This window comes from Balaenoptera acutorostrata, chromosome 7 (assembly GCF_949987535.1).
Source record: "Balaenoptera acutorostrata chromosome 7, mBalAcu1.1, whole genome shotgun sequence".
In the NCBI taxonomy this organism is placed as follows: domain Eukaryota; kingdom Metazoa; phylum Chordata; class Mammalia; order Artiodactyla; family Balaenopteridae; genus Balaenoptera; species Balaenoptera acutorostrata.
In genome coordinates this window covers 46,187,797-46,206,513 of record NC_080070.1, presented here as the reverse complement: position 1 = coordinate 46,206,513, position 18,717 = coordinate 46,187,797, and the positions used below count along the sequence as shown (strand labels likewise).

The 18,717-nt window shown below is 43.9% G+C and overlaps 1 protein-coding gene across 16 annotated transcripts in view; it reads right to left on the bottom strand.

The window, feature by feature from the left end:
* PDE1C (phosphodiesterase 1C) overlaps window positions 1–18,717 on the bottom strand; it is a 509,328-nt gene that overhangs the window by 295,461 nt on the left and 195,150 nt on the right. For 14 of the 16 annotated variants that reach the window (XR_009008777.1, XM_057549584.1, XM_057549586.1 and 11 more), the window contains one exon: window positions 66–92. The exons of the other annotated variants lie outside the window; for them this stretch is intronic. Coding sequence is in view for 13 of the 14 variants with exons in the window: in XM_057549584.1 (XP_057405567.1) it covers window positions 66–92 (27 nt within the window). In the remaining variant the exon portion in view is untranslated. The remainder of the gene's footprint in view (window positions 1–65; window positions 93–18,717) is intronic. 16 annotated transcript variants of the gene reach the window in all.

Genomic DNA, 18,717 nt, shown 5'->3' with positions numbered 1-18,717 from the left:
TGCGAAGAGTTGTGACACAAAGGAGTCAACCAACCAGTTCCCCTTTCTCAGAGGGACGCTCTTACCTCTGGGACGTTTTCTTATATTTCCTCCTGTGGGAAAAGAAGCATAAACACACATCAGAAAAGAGTTTGCGGCAGGTGGTAGGTTAGAAAAAGATAGCTTCAGCGGGGATGGATGCAGAGGTGAACACTTTGTAGAAAGTTCTCTCTGTGAGGCTTGTGGGTCTCAAAGCCCACTTAAAAGTTTTGGATTATTGTGTTACATTGTGGTTGGATGCAGAGAATCATAGTCTTATCAGCTACACACAGCATCCCAAGAGCTCAATGGCTCTGCCCCCGATATTCTGCTCTTTCCCCTCTGAGAGCACTGTAGCATCTGGGTTGAGATCAGACCTTAAAGACGGCAAGATCCAGGTTCATGTATCAGCCCTTCATTCACCAGGTTCATGGAGTTGTTGTGGAGTAAGTGGGCAGAGGCTGTGAAGCGTGTCTTGTATCTGGCACATATTAAATGGTCCACAACTCTTAGCTATTTGTACTGTCATTACTGTTACTATTATCCCCATCAGCTAGCACTGAAGTCCCTTTAAAGACCTGCCTTTTAAAATGTAAATGTGTAATCATGCAACTAAACCGTAAGACCAGACATAAGGTCTTCAGAGAAGGAAGACGTGAGAAAAGGGACAATGAGAAAGTCTAGAAGCAAAAATAGTGAGAGCAGAATCAGGAACTTGCTACTGGCTAAGCTGTGGGCTCAGGCCCCTGGAAGAACACGTCCCCAGGAAGCACAAGCAGCTGGAGTTCTACTCCACCTCTGCTATTTACAGTCCTCACTTAGCCTTGGACAAATCTATTGAGTGCAGGGCTTCTTAATCTATCAAATGGAGGTCACATCTGCCGGGGCTATCTCACCTGGGTCACAGTGGCATTCGAGGAGGAAATGGCCATAAAAGTTTATTTTCCAGTGTATCTCAATGTTTTTCATATTTGTGTCAGCTTTTGTAGGCTCTGAAGACCCTCAGAAGAGTTTTAAAAGACTCTTTAATGGAGGGGATTAAAGGAAAGGAAGTGCTGGGAGAGGAAAACGCATCTCCCGGTAGCATCTCCAGGAAGGGCAATGCAGCTGTCCTTGGTTCCACAACGACATTCCCATTACAGTCACTGCACCAGGAAGCCAAGCCACTGATTTGCTAATAGAGCTACATGTCACACATGCTTTAAAAAAAAAGGCACAGATGTTTCAAATTCAGAATCCCTATGACCTGTGACATCTCTGTTTAAATGAAAACATACATGGCAGTGTGACATGTTAAGTGAAGTAAGCAGCATGCAGCACCGAACCCACAATGTGATCCTGACCTGATAGGTACTGATACCTATTTATCTATAAGGAAAAACTCCAGAGTGATAATCATGAGCCCAGGGTAGCAGGTTAATGAATCATTACTTTTATTTTTACTTGTATGAATTTTCTATATTTTCTATTTTAAATGAGCATTATGATTATAATTAGAATAATTATAAAAATTTGTAAAATATTCATATACAGTCACATATACAGATATATACATCTATAGGAAGAATATACAGAGATATTTACATGTTTGAATTATATCATATATGTAGGGAGGAAGGTCAACTAACAGATGGGTTAGGGCTTGGGCTTGAGAGCAAACTACCTGTGTTCCGATCTTGGCTGTGGCACTCAGCTCTACAGTGTTGGACCAGATATTCAACCCCTCTGAGCCTCACTTTCTTTATCTGTAAAGTGGGAATAATCAGAGCACCTCTCTCAAGACCTTGTGGTGAGAAATAAATGAGATAACCCACCTGAATGTCAGCTCCCCGAAGGCAGATTCTTTGTATGCCGCCCCACTGTATCCCACTGCTTAAAACAGTGTTTTGCACTCCCTCCAAAAGCTGTGACGGGTGTGCACTGACCATCCTGGACCACCCCCCCCACCCCAGCAGTGATAGCTCACACGCTGTAGGCAGTAGCAAAGGCAGAGTTTTCATCCACAGGCACAGAGCACAGTGAGCTGTGGGTGTGACCCACGCCCTTGGCCCTCGTTAGAACTGCTGTCTAATGAACCAGGCTCAGGAGTCTCTGGCAAGACTGGAAAATAACCCAGTGAGAGTGTGCAAGGACCAAAGGTAAGGGGGCAGTCGGGGCACATGGATGCCCCTGGTTCCTACCCAGAAACTCAACTAGTTCTGTCAACAGAGTGTACCTTCAGAGGCCAGAAGAAGACACCCTTTGCTATTGGCTTCCACAGAATTCTCCCAACATTTGCCAAGATCATACAAAGGCACTGCTGGGAACGCTGAGTGCATCAAAATGAACAAAAATAAGAATAGCTTCCAATTTCAGCACCTACTAGTAACAAGCACTTAACATACATCACTAATCCTCATAATAACTCTACTAAGATCCACTCTCTGAAAGAATCTGAATCCTAAAAAAGGAAATTAATACATGTTACCAAAAGTGTTCTATTATAACAACCAAGACAAGGGGTGGCTCAGGAAGCTTTGTGAAAGAGGTAGCTTTGATTGATGGGCAGGAGTTCAACAAGGAGAAATATGTAAGTACCTGGGGCAAGCAGGTAAGAAGGGCGTGCCTAATGACCTCAAACCAGCCCAGCCCAGCCAGATTCAGAGGCAGATAGCAGGTTCTAAGGCTAAAAAGTACTGAGCTAATCAAGAAAAGTAATAAAATGTATACTTTTTTTTAAAAGATGACACCTGAGAGAAGGGGTCACCTGTTGCATTGCCTTGTGGAAAGACAATAGGGTTCTGGAATGTGATAAACCTGGTTCAAAATCCAACTTCTCCCTCTCTAGCTGCGAGACTCACACAAGCTCTACACTAAAGCAAGCTTTAGCTTCCACATCTATAAAATGGGAGGAATGATCTCAGAGAACATAATGCACTGAATTTGCCAGGTACCATGCATGCCATGTAAGGGGAATTCTAAAAGGTTTAGGACCCTTTCCCCTTGTTTTGAGTTTCTTGAGCTCAGGGGTCCTGTCATATGGGTCTCTGTATCTATCCCAAGGGCATGCACATCGACTGGCACATGGTTGGTACACAACAAATGTCTGCTGGCAAAATAAATACATCATTTGTAGCTGCCACCCACACATATCAAAACATGGGTTGTGCATTTGGTAGACCCAAAAAAGAGAGACCAAAAAATCTGATTTTCAGTCCAACTCACCTTCCCAACATTCACTCCCCACCTTCACAGATGCATTCCTGACTTCACAGATTCTGAAGCTCTCCCTTCCCATCTTGTCCCATTTAGACAGACAGTCCCCATGTCCAAAGAGACCCAACCTAAACAGTGTCATCTTACACTGGAGCTGGAAGGTCAGCACTTAAAGCACAAGAGAAAATACAGATCCATGGAAATTACTCTACTCAAGATCCTACTCACAGATCATCTTGACTGGGCGAGATGGTGAGGCTTGAGTCCTACTCATCCTTCAGCTTTCAGCTTTCAGCTGAGTCATCACTTTCTCCCAAAAACCTTCTAGGGCCTCCCAAACTGGATCATCCCTTTTGTGTGTTCCATGGTGGCCAGAGCTCATCTGTTACGCTGATGGCAAGATCGATGGCTTGTCCACTATCTGCTAGTGTTTCTCCCTTGCCTAACATGGTGCTTGACAAATGACAGCTGTTCAATATACTGCTGTTGCGTGAATGAGTGAATTTATCAAGACACTCATCAAAATGCTTTCTTTCTACTCATTTTTTTTCTGTTTAGTGATGAGTTACTACAAGCAGTGAGGCCATCTACCACAGTCATGGTTTTCTACACACAGGAGGAATGCAATGAGAGAAGGCTGGCGGGGGCAAGCTGGGGAAGAGGGTCACAGTTGTTGAGCATCTCCTCTGTTCCATGTGTGTTACATAAATTAACTCACTTTGACCTCCTACAGACCCTAGGAGGTTTACCTCACTTTATACTTGATGGCAATGAGGCTCAGAGAGGTTAAGTAACTTGACTAAGGACACAGAACCTTGAACTGGTTGAGACAGAAAGCAAACTCTGAAGCCCTCAAAGAAAATTGAGGAAATTAGTCAAAGAAGTCAAAGGATGCCTGGAGGAAATTTAGACCCTCGACAAAAACAAACAAAACCAACCACAGAACATACTGGGCTCTTTCCATCCAAATGCAGGAAATGAGCTGGAAAAGAACCTAGTTTATTCTTGGCCTTTTGTTTTTAAGAACTTCAACAGAATTTGCCCCTGATTCATAACCTTAAAGACAAAGGGAATGTATTTAAATGTTCTGTTTTGGTTTCTCAAACTTACTTTAAATTTATAATTTTTTGAAACTTATAACAATACATCACAAGTCTCAAGATTCATGTAGCTAGACTGAGCTAATTCAGACCACAGAGAACGACCAGCAGCTGCTGTGCTCTGGTATCTCGGCAGTGTGGGAGATGGAGAGAGCACACCTGCACACTGAAGCAGAAGGCAGGCCATCTTCACGAGGCCAGGCTGAGGAAACCGCATGGATGAAGGCCTAGAGCACTTTGCAAACCCTGTTCCCCGGAATGCCCTCTACCCTTCACTCACTCACACACACACACACACACACACATACATACATACATGGCACTGTTTGTTTGTCTATTCATTTGTTTTTTAAAGAGAGGCATTACAGTATAGTGCTTAGGATCACTTACTTAAGCTAAATCCCTTCTTCAACTTACTGTGTCCAATAAGCTATGTGACCTTTGGCAACTTACATCACTTTCCCAACCACCAGTTTCCTTATCTGTAAAATCTGGGTAACAGTAATACGCACTTTACAGGTTGATGTGAGAGTTGAATGTAATAATGAATGTAAAGTTTTAGCACAGTGTTGGGCATCCAGTAAATGTTCAAGAATGAGTCAGCTACTATATTTATAACAATAGTACTGCATAAGTAATAATGGTATTATAATTCCATAGGTTTCCAAATTTTGTTTGAAAAAAAAAAAGCCTTTCATTGATTAAAAAAGTTTTAAAAAGAAGTTTAAGACTGTTTTCTAAAGTAGAAAAATTGAATACTCCCAGTTCTCCTCATCTTAGAACACTTGAGCCACAAAGAAAGCAGGTGCTAATCTCAGTCCTACTAAGCAGAGGAGGAACTGAAACTCTGCCCAGCTCTCCTCACTCCCCCCATGCCCAAGGGAGCTGCAGGCTGTATACACTCTGACACCCACCCAGCAGTGGTCCCTGTTAGCCTAGCAGACCCACACACTTTCCTCTAATGTCAAAAGCTGGGTCGTTGCTCAGAAAGCAGGAAAAAAAGAAAGTAAAATTAGATATTTAGGAATTGGACACCATGATAATCCTTAGAAATATCTAACATTATCTTTTAAGAAAAAACCTTTTTATCGATAATTCCCTAAAAACTGAAGCCCAGTGAGTTGCTTACACAGAATCCCTAAGCATCCTCTAGAAGTTATAACTCAGCACAGAGATATCATGCTATAACTAGAATTACTGATTGACCACATCCACTTACCTGTTAGGCAAATTAAAAGACTCCTGGTCTTCACTGAAAATCAATGTCTGTTTAACTCTGGAATGTTTCTATGAAATCGTGGATTGCCCAAGAAGTATCAAATAGTGTGTATGTGTTATGTGTGCATGCATGTGTACAGAACAGGGGAAGTGATAAGCTGGAAAAATCTCCCCTGAAAGGCTTCAGTCCATTTACGTCCAGCTGATCACATTCTGACAAGTGGCTACTGAGACGGGAGTATCATCAAAGAGCAAAGAGCATTGACCTCCAATATTTAAAACGGTTCCCCAAAGCTGTCCATGGCTGTGTCATCTAGACCTTGAACTTCAAGACCCTGCACTTCATTTTACCTCTCTTGGCCCCAGTTAGGGAGAGAAGGGATGAAACTAAGCAAGCATAAGGAGTGATTCCGGCCACAGTACACCTGGACCTGCCTAAGGGCAGAGTAGAGACAGCAAGGAAATAGCAAAAAAGAGACAACAGTGTGGCAGACGCAGGATGCTTTTAAAGAGCTTTGTTTGCTTTTTGATGGCTAGCAGTTTGCAAAATACTGGGCATACCCACAATCACATGTAAGTTTCACAGACTCCAAAGTCAAACAGATGACTAGGGAATCATTCCTGATAGCCTGGGTGAGTGAGAGTCAATTAAGTGTTGAGGTTATATCATGAAGCACCTGGCAGCCTTTCACTTTTTTAAAGTGAGTATCTTTAAGAGCCATATGGTTGCTGCAATAATGAGGTTTATAAATAGGCTTAATATTCAAACAAGCTGGCTTAGAAAAACCAAAACTTGTGCTTGGTCTCTAAGTTGACAGCAAGATACCTCCCAGTTGAGCACAAGAAGATTTTCTGATCTGGGAAGTTGAATATGCAACAACTCCACACACACAGTGAGAAGTCCAGTTCTGTCTGCAATGTTCTCCAGGGTTTCTGGGCAATAATGACTCACTCTGCTCCAGATCCCATCAGATCTCGTCTCCATCCTTCCTTACTGAGGTCACTACTGCTGCCGATGCACAGATAGCTTTGGAAATGCACAGATAGCCTGGTTCTCAGGCCTCAAGTTCCCTCAAGGGAGAGGAGATTGGGGGACAGGCTCAGAGAAAAAAGCGCACAGCAAAACTCAGGGAGTTAAGTACATGTTCTCACGAGTTCAGGTCACATGCGGCTCACTCGTGGGAAAGTGGACTGAGATAAAATGCCACAAATATCCGTGAAATGATCGAGGATCTGAATGATCCTCTGATCCTCTGGTTTTGTTTTTTACTGGCATATGGGGTGCCGACTGAACAAAACTGGATATCGCTAGAAACTTCCACCGAATCTGTCTTAAATCATTTGTATGAACTACTTTAGATGTTGCTGAGAATGGAAGGTCCTTGTACATTTCTTCTCATTTCTCCCAGTGATTTCATTTCCATGATACCCATGTTAAAACCTAGATTTGCAAAGCTATATATACTGATTGCTTTATGGCCTTTCCCATATTTTTAACAAGTAAATGCCAATGAGAAAATACATATAAATTGCAGTTTCCTGGCACCTTCCAGGAGACTATTTGGGGAAGGGGCGGGGAGAAGAAAGATATTAGAGAAAATGAGAAACTTTCTTCTCTTACTAGCTCAAATATTTCTTAACTGATGAGCTACAGAATGAAAATCCATGTGGGCAACAATTCTATTTTCCTGGTTAGCCAAAGATCCAAGGCAGGACAAAAAATAAAAAATAATGAAATAATATAAACTCACTTTCACTTGGAATAACCCAATAATTAGGAGGGAGTTGGTTTTGCTTAAATTTTCTAGAGAATTTTTCTGCCAGGTTGTCTATTGGGGAAAATTGTCCTACAGATTCACACCCTTTCATTTAGGGCTCTTAGAAAAGGAAGATCATGTTTGGGGACAGCAACTCCCAAAGTACAAAATTCCAATATGTTTAACCCAAAGTGATGAGATCAAATTCAAATGAAGGAAGCCTTCGAGAGTGTGGTTTGGGGTTGAGCATGGTAAATCAGAAAAATGAGAGAATGCTAATCCGAAACACAGCTGTAAATAAGATGATCAATGTTTAACTCACTTCTGGAAGCAAATGTGTTTCTGTCTAATGCCAGCTGGGCAGTGGAAACAGGAGAAATCCTTGAGGAGAAGGTTTAGTTCAAACTAAACAACCCCACAGGAAGCCCCACCTGGACCGGCACCAACTCACAGTCAATCCACCCCACGCCGGATGCGCCCACATTCCCACAGGGCTGTGTCTTCATTGCTCCCCCTCCCCAGACCCCTCGTCTAGCTGCAGACAGCTGGCCAGACACAAGAATCCAAATCTCCTGTTCATGCTTGTTTCTCTCCTGGGCCTGGGTTAAAAATTCCAGCACTCAGATTACTGTCTAAAAGGCCCCAAAATAGGACCCCTCCCCAAAGAAAGCTGAAATCTTCCTCTGAAGAGCATTATTTTTGAGCAAACCAAGGACCATTTCCCTCTAGCTTAAAATCTACTGCTTAAAGCTGGGAAGTGAGCTAATCAGTGGCGCCAATGAAAAAATATGGAAAGGTTGTTAAAGAAAACAGAAAGTAAATGTCATGCTTGTAGAAGTCCAAGTAGTACTTTTTTGCATAAATGACCTATCCCTCCATTCACATATTTACAACCACTTGCAGCGTTACAAGTACAATAAAACTGTGTGGGTGGGAATGGAAGAGATCTTTGTGACCTCCTTCCTGGGAGCCTGTCTTCTGTTTCTATAAACATCAATGAGAAAGGCTGAAAACAAAAATATTTCTTAATATCTGTGACAACACTGCCAGAGTGGAGATAAATCCAAAGGACTGAGACAAAACCTCCCTCTTCACAGATATTTCCCTGTAATTAGGGGAGGGGTAGGTTTTTTAATTGAATTATCCAGAGAGATGCTTGAATTCTCTACTCTGTTATCCCCATGTAGATTTAGCCAGAACAAAAACTGTATCTTCTGCCAAGTTTAACTTCAGTGACCAGTCTAATGTTTTTAAGCCTTTCCTATCTCCCCAAGTAGTACCTCCTTCCTCCTCTCCTCCACCCTTCCTCCCAACTTGTTATCAAAACCTACTCCCAGCAGAAAGCAGCTATTGGCCATTTACAATTCCAGGCGAATGTAAGTCAATACAACAGCTCCTTGAAAGCAGATGTCCTTCCTATTTCCTCTAAAATCTTCTCTCACAGTAGAATCATCTATAGAAGGCTCTTCTCTGGACATAGGCTCTGTAAATTTCAACAATTTAAATATGGCAAAAGTAAGGCCGATCCCCAAAATACAGAAAAAAGAAAAAAAAAAGCAACCCACTCAGCTAGCAGATGCACTCTTAGGGACCATTTTGAGCGCCACTGTCAACTGAATCAGTTGAGCATTCGAACCAGATTCTCCTCAGCTACAGTTATGCTCATTGAAAGTATCCAAGACTCCCAGAAATGGGTGATTGGAAGAATTCTTTCATTTTTTTTAACCATGACTAATTTCAGTTAGTAGTTTTATAGACAGAATGGCGGTTCTAAACATTTATGAAGCCTGATTTACAATAATTCATCCTTATATTTCACAAATGAGCTACACAGGACCCTGTTCATGAAAGTGTTTATAGTTTCTCATAGTTAGCAGACAGGGTTCCAAGTAACAACCTAGAGGAGTATACTAAATATAAAATACTTTGCGGGGGGGTTAATTTAAAGGTATTGTAAGACCCCTTAGAGTCATCCTCAGACAAGACTCAGAGAGGTAGAGGAAAAAAAGGGGTGGGATATTAATCTGAATTTGAACTACTCCTAAAAACACACCTGGAAGTAGCTTTCAAAGACTAATCTTTCACTACCAGATTTACTCAGTGTCTCTAGAGTGTAGGAAAAGTCTTGCTTATTTAAGAATTTTGGTTGTTTGGAATCTGGATTAACAGAATTTAATGCTCTTTGGATGTCTAATAGTGACTTTCAGTCAAAATGCATCCTCACGTTGCTTCTCACTCTTCTACTGGCCTTAAGGGAAAGGAAAGCTGTATTTTGGCAGAATATTGAATACTGGGTCCCTGCAATAGGTTTTTGGAAGGGAGTGGAAAAGAAGGGAGGAAGGTCCATTTTTGAAAGGTCTTAAAGAGCTTCCGGGGAAGAGGCCATGAATGCGGCAGAGCTGATGTGGAGGCGGAGCACCATGGCAGAACTGTGGATGCGCCAAGAGACGGAGGCCCGGTGTGCGCACGTAGGACCCCCTGGGAGCAGCAGCGCGAGGCGGCCCCCCCTGGACAAGCCTAGACGACAGGACAGCCTCCTGCAGGGTCTAGGGAGCCCCCACCCAGCCAAGCTCCACCAGACCCTTCTGCAGGGGGCTGGGCTCCAAGCTCCGAGCCCCACTGCCTGGCTCATGCCTCACAGTCCCCACAAGGTCCGTGATGAGGGCCTCATTCCATTTAGCTTCTTGGGTCATGGTCTCTTTCTGCCTCTGGAATACTGGAAATGACCCTGCCTAGCCCTCAGGTTTCTGTCTTGGCTCCAAACCCATGTTGTGGTGGACATGACACCAAGCAGTCAGTACAAGGGTTCCAAGCAAAGCCACGTAGATTGACTACTAGCTGGTCTTTCCCAAATGTTGAACAAGTAAATGCCAATGAGAAAATATATGTAAACTCATAGTCTTCTGGCAACTTCTGTCAGACTATTTAGAGAGGTCACACTAAACTATGTTCTCTCTACTTGTAAAATTTATAGGAATATTAATTTAGCATCATTCAGACACATACATGAATACACATATTCACATATACGTATATACACACATTATATATATTATGTACAATATGTATTATATCATTATTTTATATATATATATAATTTTTTCTTCTTACTTTGTTGGGCTGTACCTTATATCTCCAACACAGACCTTTCCTTAAATCTCCAGGCCCTCTTATCCAACTGTTCATGTCTCCTCAGGGACATATTATAGGCCCCTCATATTCAACATGTCCAAAACTGAGCTCATGATTTCTACTCCGCATTCATTCTGCTGCCACACACAACCAAACTTGCAAACTTGATCCCCCCTCAGTGATCCTGATCTAAGTAAATAGTACCTGTGGATTCAAGCTAAAAACCTGGGAGTTATTCTAAATTCCACATTCTCCCTTACATGCCAAGTCCAAATCCTGTTGAGTCTATCTCCTAAAAATCTCTCAAATCCATCCCCACAGACCTACAATGGTTTCCCATTGCTAAGGCTCCCTGGTCTAAAAGAAAAGGCAAGATCTGCCCCTCTCTCCAGCTGTGCCTTGAGCCTCCTGTCTCCACACTGTTTTTGCTGCAGCCACTTGGCCTTCTTTTGTCTTCTCGGAGGTGTCATGTCCCTTTGGCTCTTTGCACGTGCTATTTTCCCAGGCCTTGGATACCTTAGGAGACTCTTCCTCAACTCTTAACTAACACCTACTTATTCTTCATATCTCAGCTTAAATCTCACTTCTTCAGAGAAGGCGTCCCTGATTCTTAGACCTGGTGTGGGCCCCCTCTTACATGTTTCCACAGCACCCTGTACTTCTTTGCGGCACTCATCACAGTAAATATCTATTTGGCGAATTAGATGTTTAATATTTGCCTCTACCTGTAGACTGAATGCTCCCTAAAGGAGGGGACACTTGTCTTGTTTCCCACTGTATCCCTGGTGCCTAGCATAGTGCCTGCCACATGGTAAGTGCTAGAGAAATGTTTGCTGAGTGAATGAGTGATAGATGAGATTCCTGCATATAGATGAGTGTGTATTCATTCAAATTTATAAATAAAACTCATTACCTACAGTTATGAATGATGTCTTCTTGACTGAATTATTCTCTTAAGATTTTTCATAATTTCACAACCTAGGAACATCTAGATTTTTCTTATATTCGTTTATTTTATTTAATAAGAGCTGTCAAAAGGTCTTTAAATAAAGAGTACATTCCAATAAACCTGAAGAATATAGCACTTTGCATGGATTCAGTATACGTTCTCCAGAAATAGAGTATTTTATTTGTTGTAGAATTCATTTGTATAACTAATGGGAAATTGTGATGGTCATTCTCAAAGCTGTTACAGACTACATTATGTGTCTCACATTTAATCATTATTTTTCTTGTCATCTCTCAAAAAGCTATGAAGTGGGTCATGTGAACACTTTCCCTCCATATGGGGAAACTGGAACCAAGGAAAGTAGTTTTCTATGAACCAAAGAAAATTAAAGATGGAAAATGAAACTAGAAATGAAGAAATCTCTTTGCTTAGGGCTGCTTCCCAACAGACAGAGGCTGTAAAACTTAGCCAAAATAATAAACAGCTGCTAAATACTGAGTTGTAATTAGCTAATAAGCTAGCACAACCAACTTCTGATAAGCAAGTGATGATGTACTAGTATACGACATTAGTATTCAAGTAAAGAAAATTTCATTCTAAATGTAAGAATCTACTTAACCCTTTTTGATATTCACCTCTTTCTCCCCTTCAATATACATTAAGAACATAATTCAGGGAGACTTAACTGGCCTTTATTAGGAAAAGAAAGACTCAAAAACAATCCCTCAAACACAAACATCTTCCTTCTCTAAATCCTAGGACATGGTGTCAATGTCGTTTGCCTAGCAATTAATTATTGCCCATAATTTTATTGTTGTTTTATAACTTTTCACTTCTATAAAGAATTATCTTGTCTCCCTAACTAGACTCTAAGTTTCCTGAAAGCAGGGTTTTTCTTCTGATATTTTCATTTCTCTTCTGAAGCTCCTAATATCCGGTATATAATAAGAGCCCAATAAAATTATGCTGAACCATCTGACATTTGCAATTAAATGGGAGAGTGGAAGGCCCAATTAACACCCTAAAATATGTAATCTGGGGGAAATAAGCATCAATTTAAAAAACTTATTCTTTTGGAATTGCTTTATTAGTGAGATTCAGGTGAAGCCCCTCTTCCCTGGGTCATCTGTTCACAAGGCTTTAACTCAGAACCATGACTCTCAGACCCGAGGCTCTAGGCCAAAGGTCTCTCCATAGTTCCAGGCTGCTATCACCACCAGCTACTTGAACCTTCCAGAGGCTGCTCCAGTTCAGCACATCTAAACCCAAATTTATCATTCTGCTGTATCCAAGCCTGCACTTCTCTCCGTGGTCTCGAACAAGGCAAATGGCACCAAACTCACTAATACATCTGAGACAAAACAAGCTTGGAAGACAACTTCTCCTCTCTTTCTCTCTGCTCCATTCTAATGTCAAATGTGCCCCTTATTTTTTCCTCCTTAGTGGCACTACCATAACTGAAGAATCTTCTCCAACTGATCTCCAGGCCTCAAGTCTCATCTCCAATCTGTCCTCCATACTTCCTCCAGAATAGCCATCCTAAAATTCAAATCTCATTGTGTTACTCTCTAGCTTAAAGTCTTTTAACAATTCCTTAGAACTTAAGGGACAAAGTGTAAACTCCTTAAAATTACATGCATTCAAAAAAAGATTCCCTGGCTCCCGAGGGGCCGCGCGCACGGGAAGCCGGAGAGACGGGAAGGATGGCGCTGTGACAGCCCGGCCGGAGCCCTCGGCGTCTCCACCGCGGCCCCGGCCCACGCCCCGGCTCTCGGCCCGGCGAGATGGAGTCCACAGCCTACCCTCTCAATATGACCCTGAAAGAAGAGGAAGAAGAAGAAGAGATTCAGAGCCGGGAACTGGAGGATGGCCCCACAGATATGCAGAAAGTCCGAATCTGCTCAGAGGGCGGATGGGTGCCAGCCCTATTCGATGAGGTGGCCATATATTTTTCCGATGAGGAGTGGGAAGTTTTGACGGAGCAACAAAAGGCCCTCTACCGGGAGGTCATGAGGATGAATTATGAAACTGTCCTGTCCCTGGAATTCCCATTCCCTAAGCCTGACATGATCACTCGGTTGGAAAGGGAGGAGGAGTCTCAGAATTCTGACGAATGGCAGTTCCAGGGAGGAACCTTTGCAGAAAATGAAGAATCTGACGTGAAGCCCCCAGACTGGGTGGGCCCGGTGAACACGGCCTCCCAGTTTCCCCAGCCTCAGCACCTGGACAGCTATGGCCTCCGTCTGCCTCGGGACATCACAGAGCTGCCCGAGTGGGGCGAGGGGTACCCCTTCTACATGGCCATGGGCTTCCCCGGCTATGACCTCTCGGCAGACGACCTGGCCGGGAAGTTTCAGTTCAGCCGGGGCATGCGCCGCAGTTACGACGCGGGGTTCAAGTTAATGGTGGTGGAGTACGCCGAGAGCACCAACAACTGCCAGGCGGCCAAGCAGTTCGGGGTGCTGGAAAAAAACGTCCGCGACTGGCGCAAAGTGAAGCCGCAGCTGCAGAACGCCCACGCCATGCGGCGCGCCTTCCGGGGCCCCAAAAACGGGCGCTTCGCCCTGGTGGACCAGCGCGTGGCCGAGTACGTTCGATACATGCAGGCCAAAGGGGACCCCATCACCAGGGAGGCCATGCAGCTGAAAGCTCTGGAGATCGCCCAGGAGATGAACATTCCGGAGAAAGGGTTCAAGGCCAGCTTGGGCTGGTGTCGAAGAATGATGCGAAGGTATGACTTGTCTCTGCGGCAAAAGGTGCCGGTGCCCCAGCAGCTGCCGGAAGACCTGACCGAGAAGCTTGTCACCTACCAGCGGAGCGTCCTGGCTCTGCGCAGGGCACACGACTACCAGGTGGCTCAGATGGGAAATGCTGACGAGACGCCCATTTGCTTAGAGGTGCCCTCGAGGGTGACTGTGGACAACCAGGGTGAAAAGCCCGTCTTGGTCAAGACGCCAGGCAGGGAGAAACTGAAAATCACAGCCATGCTTGGTGTCTTGGCAGATGGGAGGAAGTTACCTCCGTACATCATTCTGAGGGGCACATACATCCCCCCCGGGAAGTTCCCCAGTGGCATGGAAATCCGTTGTCACCGGTACGGATGGATGACGGAGGACTTGATGCAGGACTGGTTGGAAGTGGTGTGGAGGCGGAGAACCGGTGCAGTGCCCAAGCAGCGAGGGATGCTGATCCTGAATGGCTTCCGGGGCCACGCCACTGATTCGGTGAAGAGCTCCATGGAAAGCATGAGCACCGATATGGTCATCATCCCGGGGGGCCTGACCTCGCAGCTGCAGGTGTTGGATGTGGTGGTCTACAAACCCCTGAATGACAGTGTCCGGGCCCAGTACTCCAACTGGCTCCTGGCGGGGAACCTGGCACTGAGCCCCACGGGGAACGCCAAGAAGCCGCCCCTTGGCCTCTTTCTGGAGTGGGTCATGGTGGCGTGGAATAGCATCTCAAGCGAATCCATCGTCCAGGGGTTCAAGAAGTGCCACATCTCTAGCAACTTGGAGGACGAGGATGACGTCCTGTGGGAAATCGAGAGCGAGCTGCCAGGAGGAGGGGAACCGCCCAAAGAGTGCGACACTGAGAGCCTGACAGAGAGCAACTGAGGGATAGCCAAGCAAATGAACTGTATTTGGAACAGTTGAGGAGGAAAATCCTCAAGAAGATTCCTCACAGCGTGGATACACAGGGAGCAGCAGGAAGAGGCCATGGGGCTCAGAACAGCCCAGGTCTGGACAGCAGCCTGAGCATCCTGTCTTGGGACACCGCCCACCCTCGCCCCACGTCCATGAGGTGTCAGAAAAGTCTAGGACCCTTCACTTCATCAGAGACATGATTAGAAAAGAAACTGCTTCTGCCTCATTTCTTGTTTTAGAGATTACTCCATGTGTCCATCAAAAGAAACCTGTAGATAGATAGGAATGAACAAAGGTATTTCCTGGAGAAGAGGCCATTTGTTCAGTACCAATAAGAGACTCATCATACGGGCCCAACTCCACTGGTATTCCTTCTGTGGAGAAAACCTCAAGTCAATGTTTTTTCTTCTGCCTTTAAAAATGCTTCCATTAGTAGAACCTGTCCCCACACAGGTCAAGACTGCAGAGAAGGCTTTGTAGAAATGGTCATTTATGTACACCTGCTACTTACGCATTTCCTCTTTTGGAAAAATGAGATGCTAATGATAACAACAAAATTCAGACATACTGGCCTGGTGCCAGCTGATGGCTTTTCTATAGACAAACTAGGCTAGTGAGGAAGATGCAGATTAAAATAAACTATGCCGTTTCATTTATCTTCCCCATCTGGTTGGCAGCTAGACTTTTCTAGGGTCTCATTTAATGGCCCTATTTTTCATTATTATTATATTTAATGATAGGGTAGCATTTAGTACACAAGCTCTTCTGTTTCTCAGGCTGCCTGCAGAAGAAGTCACCATAAATTACCTGCTGTCTACATGGTACAAAGCTCATTGACCCACCTGATACTTGTTTTGTTAATTCCTTTAATATTTTTTTCACAAGCGTGGTGAGAGGGCGTGGCCCGTTAGCCACAGCTGTTTGAAGACTTCTTCTATCCTGCAGAAATAGGTGGGAGGTCTTTGAAGTTTTACACTAAAGTCATTTGCATTCCCACATAAGTTGAGTGTTATGAAAACATTCCTTCAAAGCTACCTGTGCTACGAAAACTATGCCAGAACCTCATAGACAAAGCCATTGTTAGAAATGTCATTCCAATGTCAGATCTGGTTAACAGGCTACCATAACCACTTTTCCTTCCTGTAGACCCAGCTCATTTGTATATTATACTGTTCTTGGCATTTTGAAACACCTATTTCTACTCAGGTATTCAATTTCCTATTAGTGATTCACCTTCCCCATTTTTAAAAACCAGTTTTCCTCCAAGAGGGGAAATTTCACCTAACTTCTGATATCTGAATAACTTTCAATGTTTGAATCATTTCCCCATTTGCTTTTACCTGTACTGTATTGTCATATCAAACGGCATCTAAATCCAGCTACTTTTCATTCCAGAAGTTTTCATTCCCTCCAATTCCACTTAATTTATCCTCCACTATCCTGGTTCCTAGCCCTTTCCTCTTCGTGTCCTACTTTACTTGCTTTGGGAGCTTAAAGGATTTTATAAGACCTAATTTTTGATTCCTGCATTGGAGCCATAGTTGTCTTGCAGGGAAGAGTAGAAAATGGGTTCAACTCCTGTTTCATTCCACCAACACCTCCTTGAGTCTCATCGTCAGCTGATAGATGATGCCTTAACAGGTTGCTTAGCACTGGAACTTCCCTAGAGTAATGGCTCTACTGTCAGGGTTTTTCTGGGCTCATTCTTCCACTGACTTAATTATGATCTATGCCTAACAGAGCCCCAGTACAACTATTTTGCAGAATGGCTATTACCCTAGAGTTACTATAGCACATATTGAGACATAGTTGTACTCCCCAGTAGATAGGAACTGACTCCGACAATAAACTTTGATAATAAAGAAAAAAAAAAAAAAAAAAGATTCCCTGAAAGATGAATGGACAGTGTCTGGAACACATTTGTATGTGTATGTAATGTGTTCGAAGACCTGCCTCCTTAAACTATGAGCATGTATAGTTTTGAATAAAACAAAAAGTAAATTTTTTAATATTTCATGTATCACTACCTGGCCCATGCCTTTTATTCCAACTTTATCTCTCACTCCTCCTTGACGTGCCAATGTCTCCCATACCTCTGTACCTTTGTACACTGTTACCTCCATTCACTAGCTTTATCTATCCCTCAATATTGCACGAGATGAGCTGCAAGAGGATACCTCACAACTACCTTTTAAGGAAAATATCTAAGACCTCTGAGGATTGGTTTGTCAGGCAAGGTAACCCTGTTACCTGGACAGCTGATGGACCAGGGACCAATGTAGGGGCCAACTGCTTCTGAGGTGACCTGGGAGATTTCTGTCCAATAGCTCCATGTTGAATGACAGCAACTAGACCCAACCACACCCTCTCTTTTGGGATTACCGGTAAGAGGTGAGCATAGGGAAGGGCACTAGGACCCAGGCTATATTCCTAGTAAGTAGACACAGCTTTTCCAGTTGTGCATAAAAACAGCTCAGAATGCTGAGCTGATGTACTCTGTGCTGACTGGATGACTCCTTGTTTTCCTCACATCTCTGCAAAAGGCTGACATGAATGAAAGGAATCTGTGCAAGTTTCTTCCTTGTGACTCTAAGGACTCCGCTCCGAGTAAGTCTGCAGCTCACTGCTCACACCTTCTCTGGCCCTCCCAGGCAGAGGTAGCTCCCCGTGTATCCTCTGTAACGACAGTCAACACTTCCGGTTGTTCATCTCTTTAGCTATAGCCTTATATCTTACAGCCTTATGGCTTACCTACTTTTGCACAGAGTTTATCAAAGTGCTCGGCACATAACAGACACTCAGTAAATGTTAACCGACTGAACTTCTGTTGCCTGAACACTGATGACCCTATTAAAAATTTCAGATGAGTAGAAAGAAAATACAGATTGAGAAGCCTTTATTAAATAAGAAATACAAAACCAAAGATCCGGGCTTCTTTGCCTCTGGATTTTCCCCCCGCCTTTGATGTATACTTTGGAAAAGTCACTTAAGTTCTCTGTACTTCAGTGGGGGTATTAGTGAAGACTTTCAGAGACAACAAACTCAAAGTAGCCTATGCAGGAACACGGCCTGACGTATTCGCGTAGCTGGGACAGCAGAAAGAATCAGAGAAACAACTGCAGGAACTGGGGCTTGTGGGAGCAGACCCAGGGACTTCCACTCCATCTTCTCCCCTCTGCTTCTCTGTAAGTTCTGGCGTGTCTCCTGTCACTGAAAGCTCTTCTCCACGCAGTGAGAAATGGAGCCAGCAGCGGCCACCAGGAAAACCCAGCAGAGAAAGCAGCACTCTCCCCCAGCCAATAGAGAATCTCAGTGGAGGACTCTACTGCTTCTGCTTGGGTCCTGTGCCACACTTGAGACCAACCACTGTTGCCGGAACGGTGAAATTGGCCGATCCTGGATCCTGAGCCCATGGAGGGCTGGGAGGCAGGGGGGAGGGTCTACTGCCATAATAAGGGGGATGGGAAAGCTTGCTGAATAGACAGAAACAATAATCCCAGTCTGTGACCCTAATAACCATACACCTGGGGATACTCCAGTAACCAAAACAGATCAAAAAAAAAAAAAAAACTATGTCCTCACGGAACTTATATTTTAGTTGGAGGAAACAGACAGTAAACATAATAAACCATACCTCCGTTTATGTTCATAGTACTATTTTAGATCATGCAAAAAAAGCAACATCAGGGCTTCCTTGGTGGCGC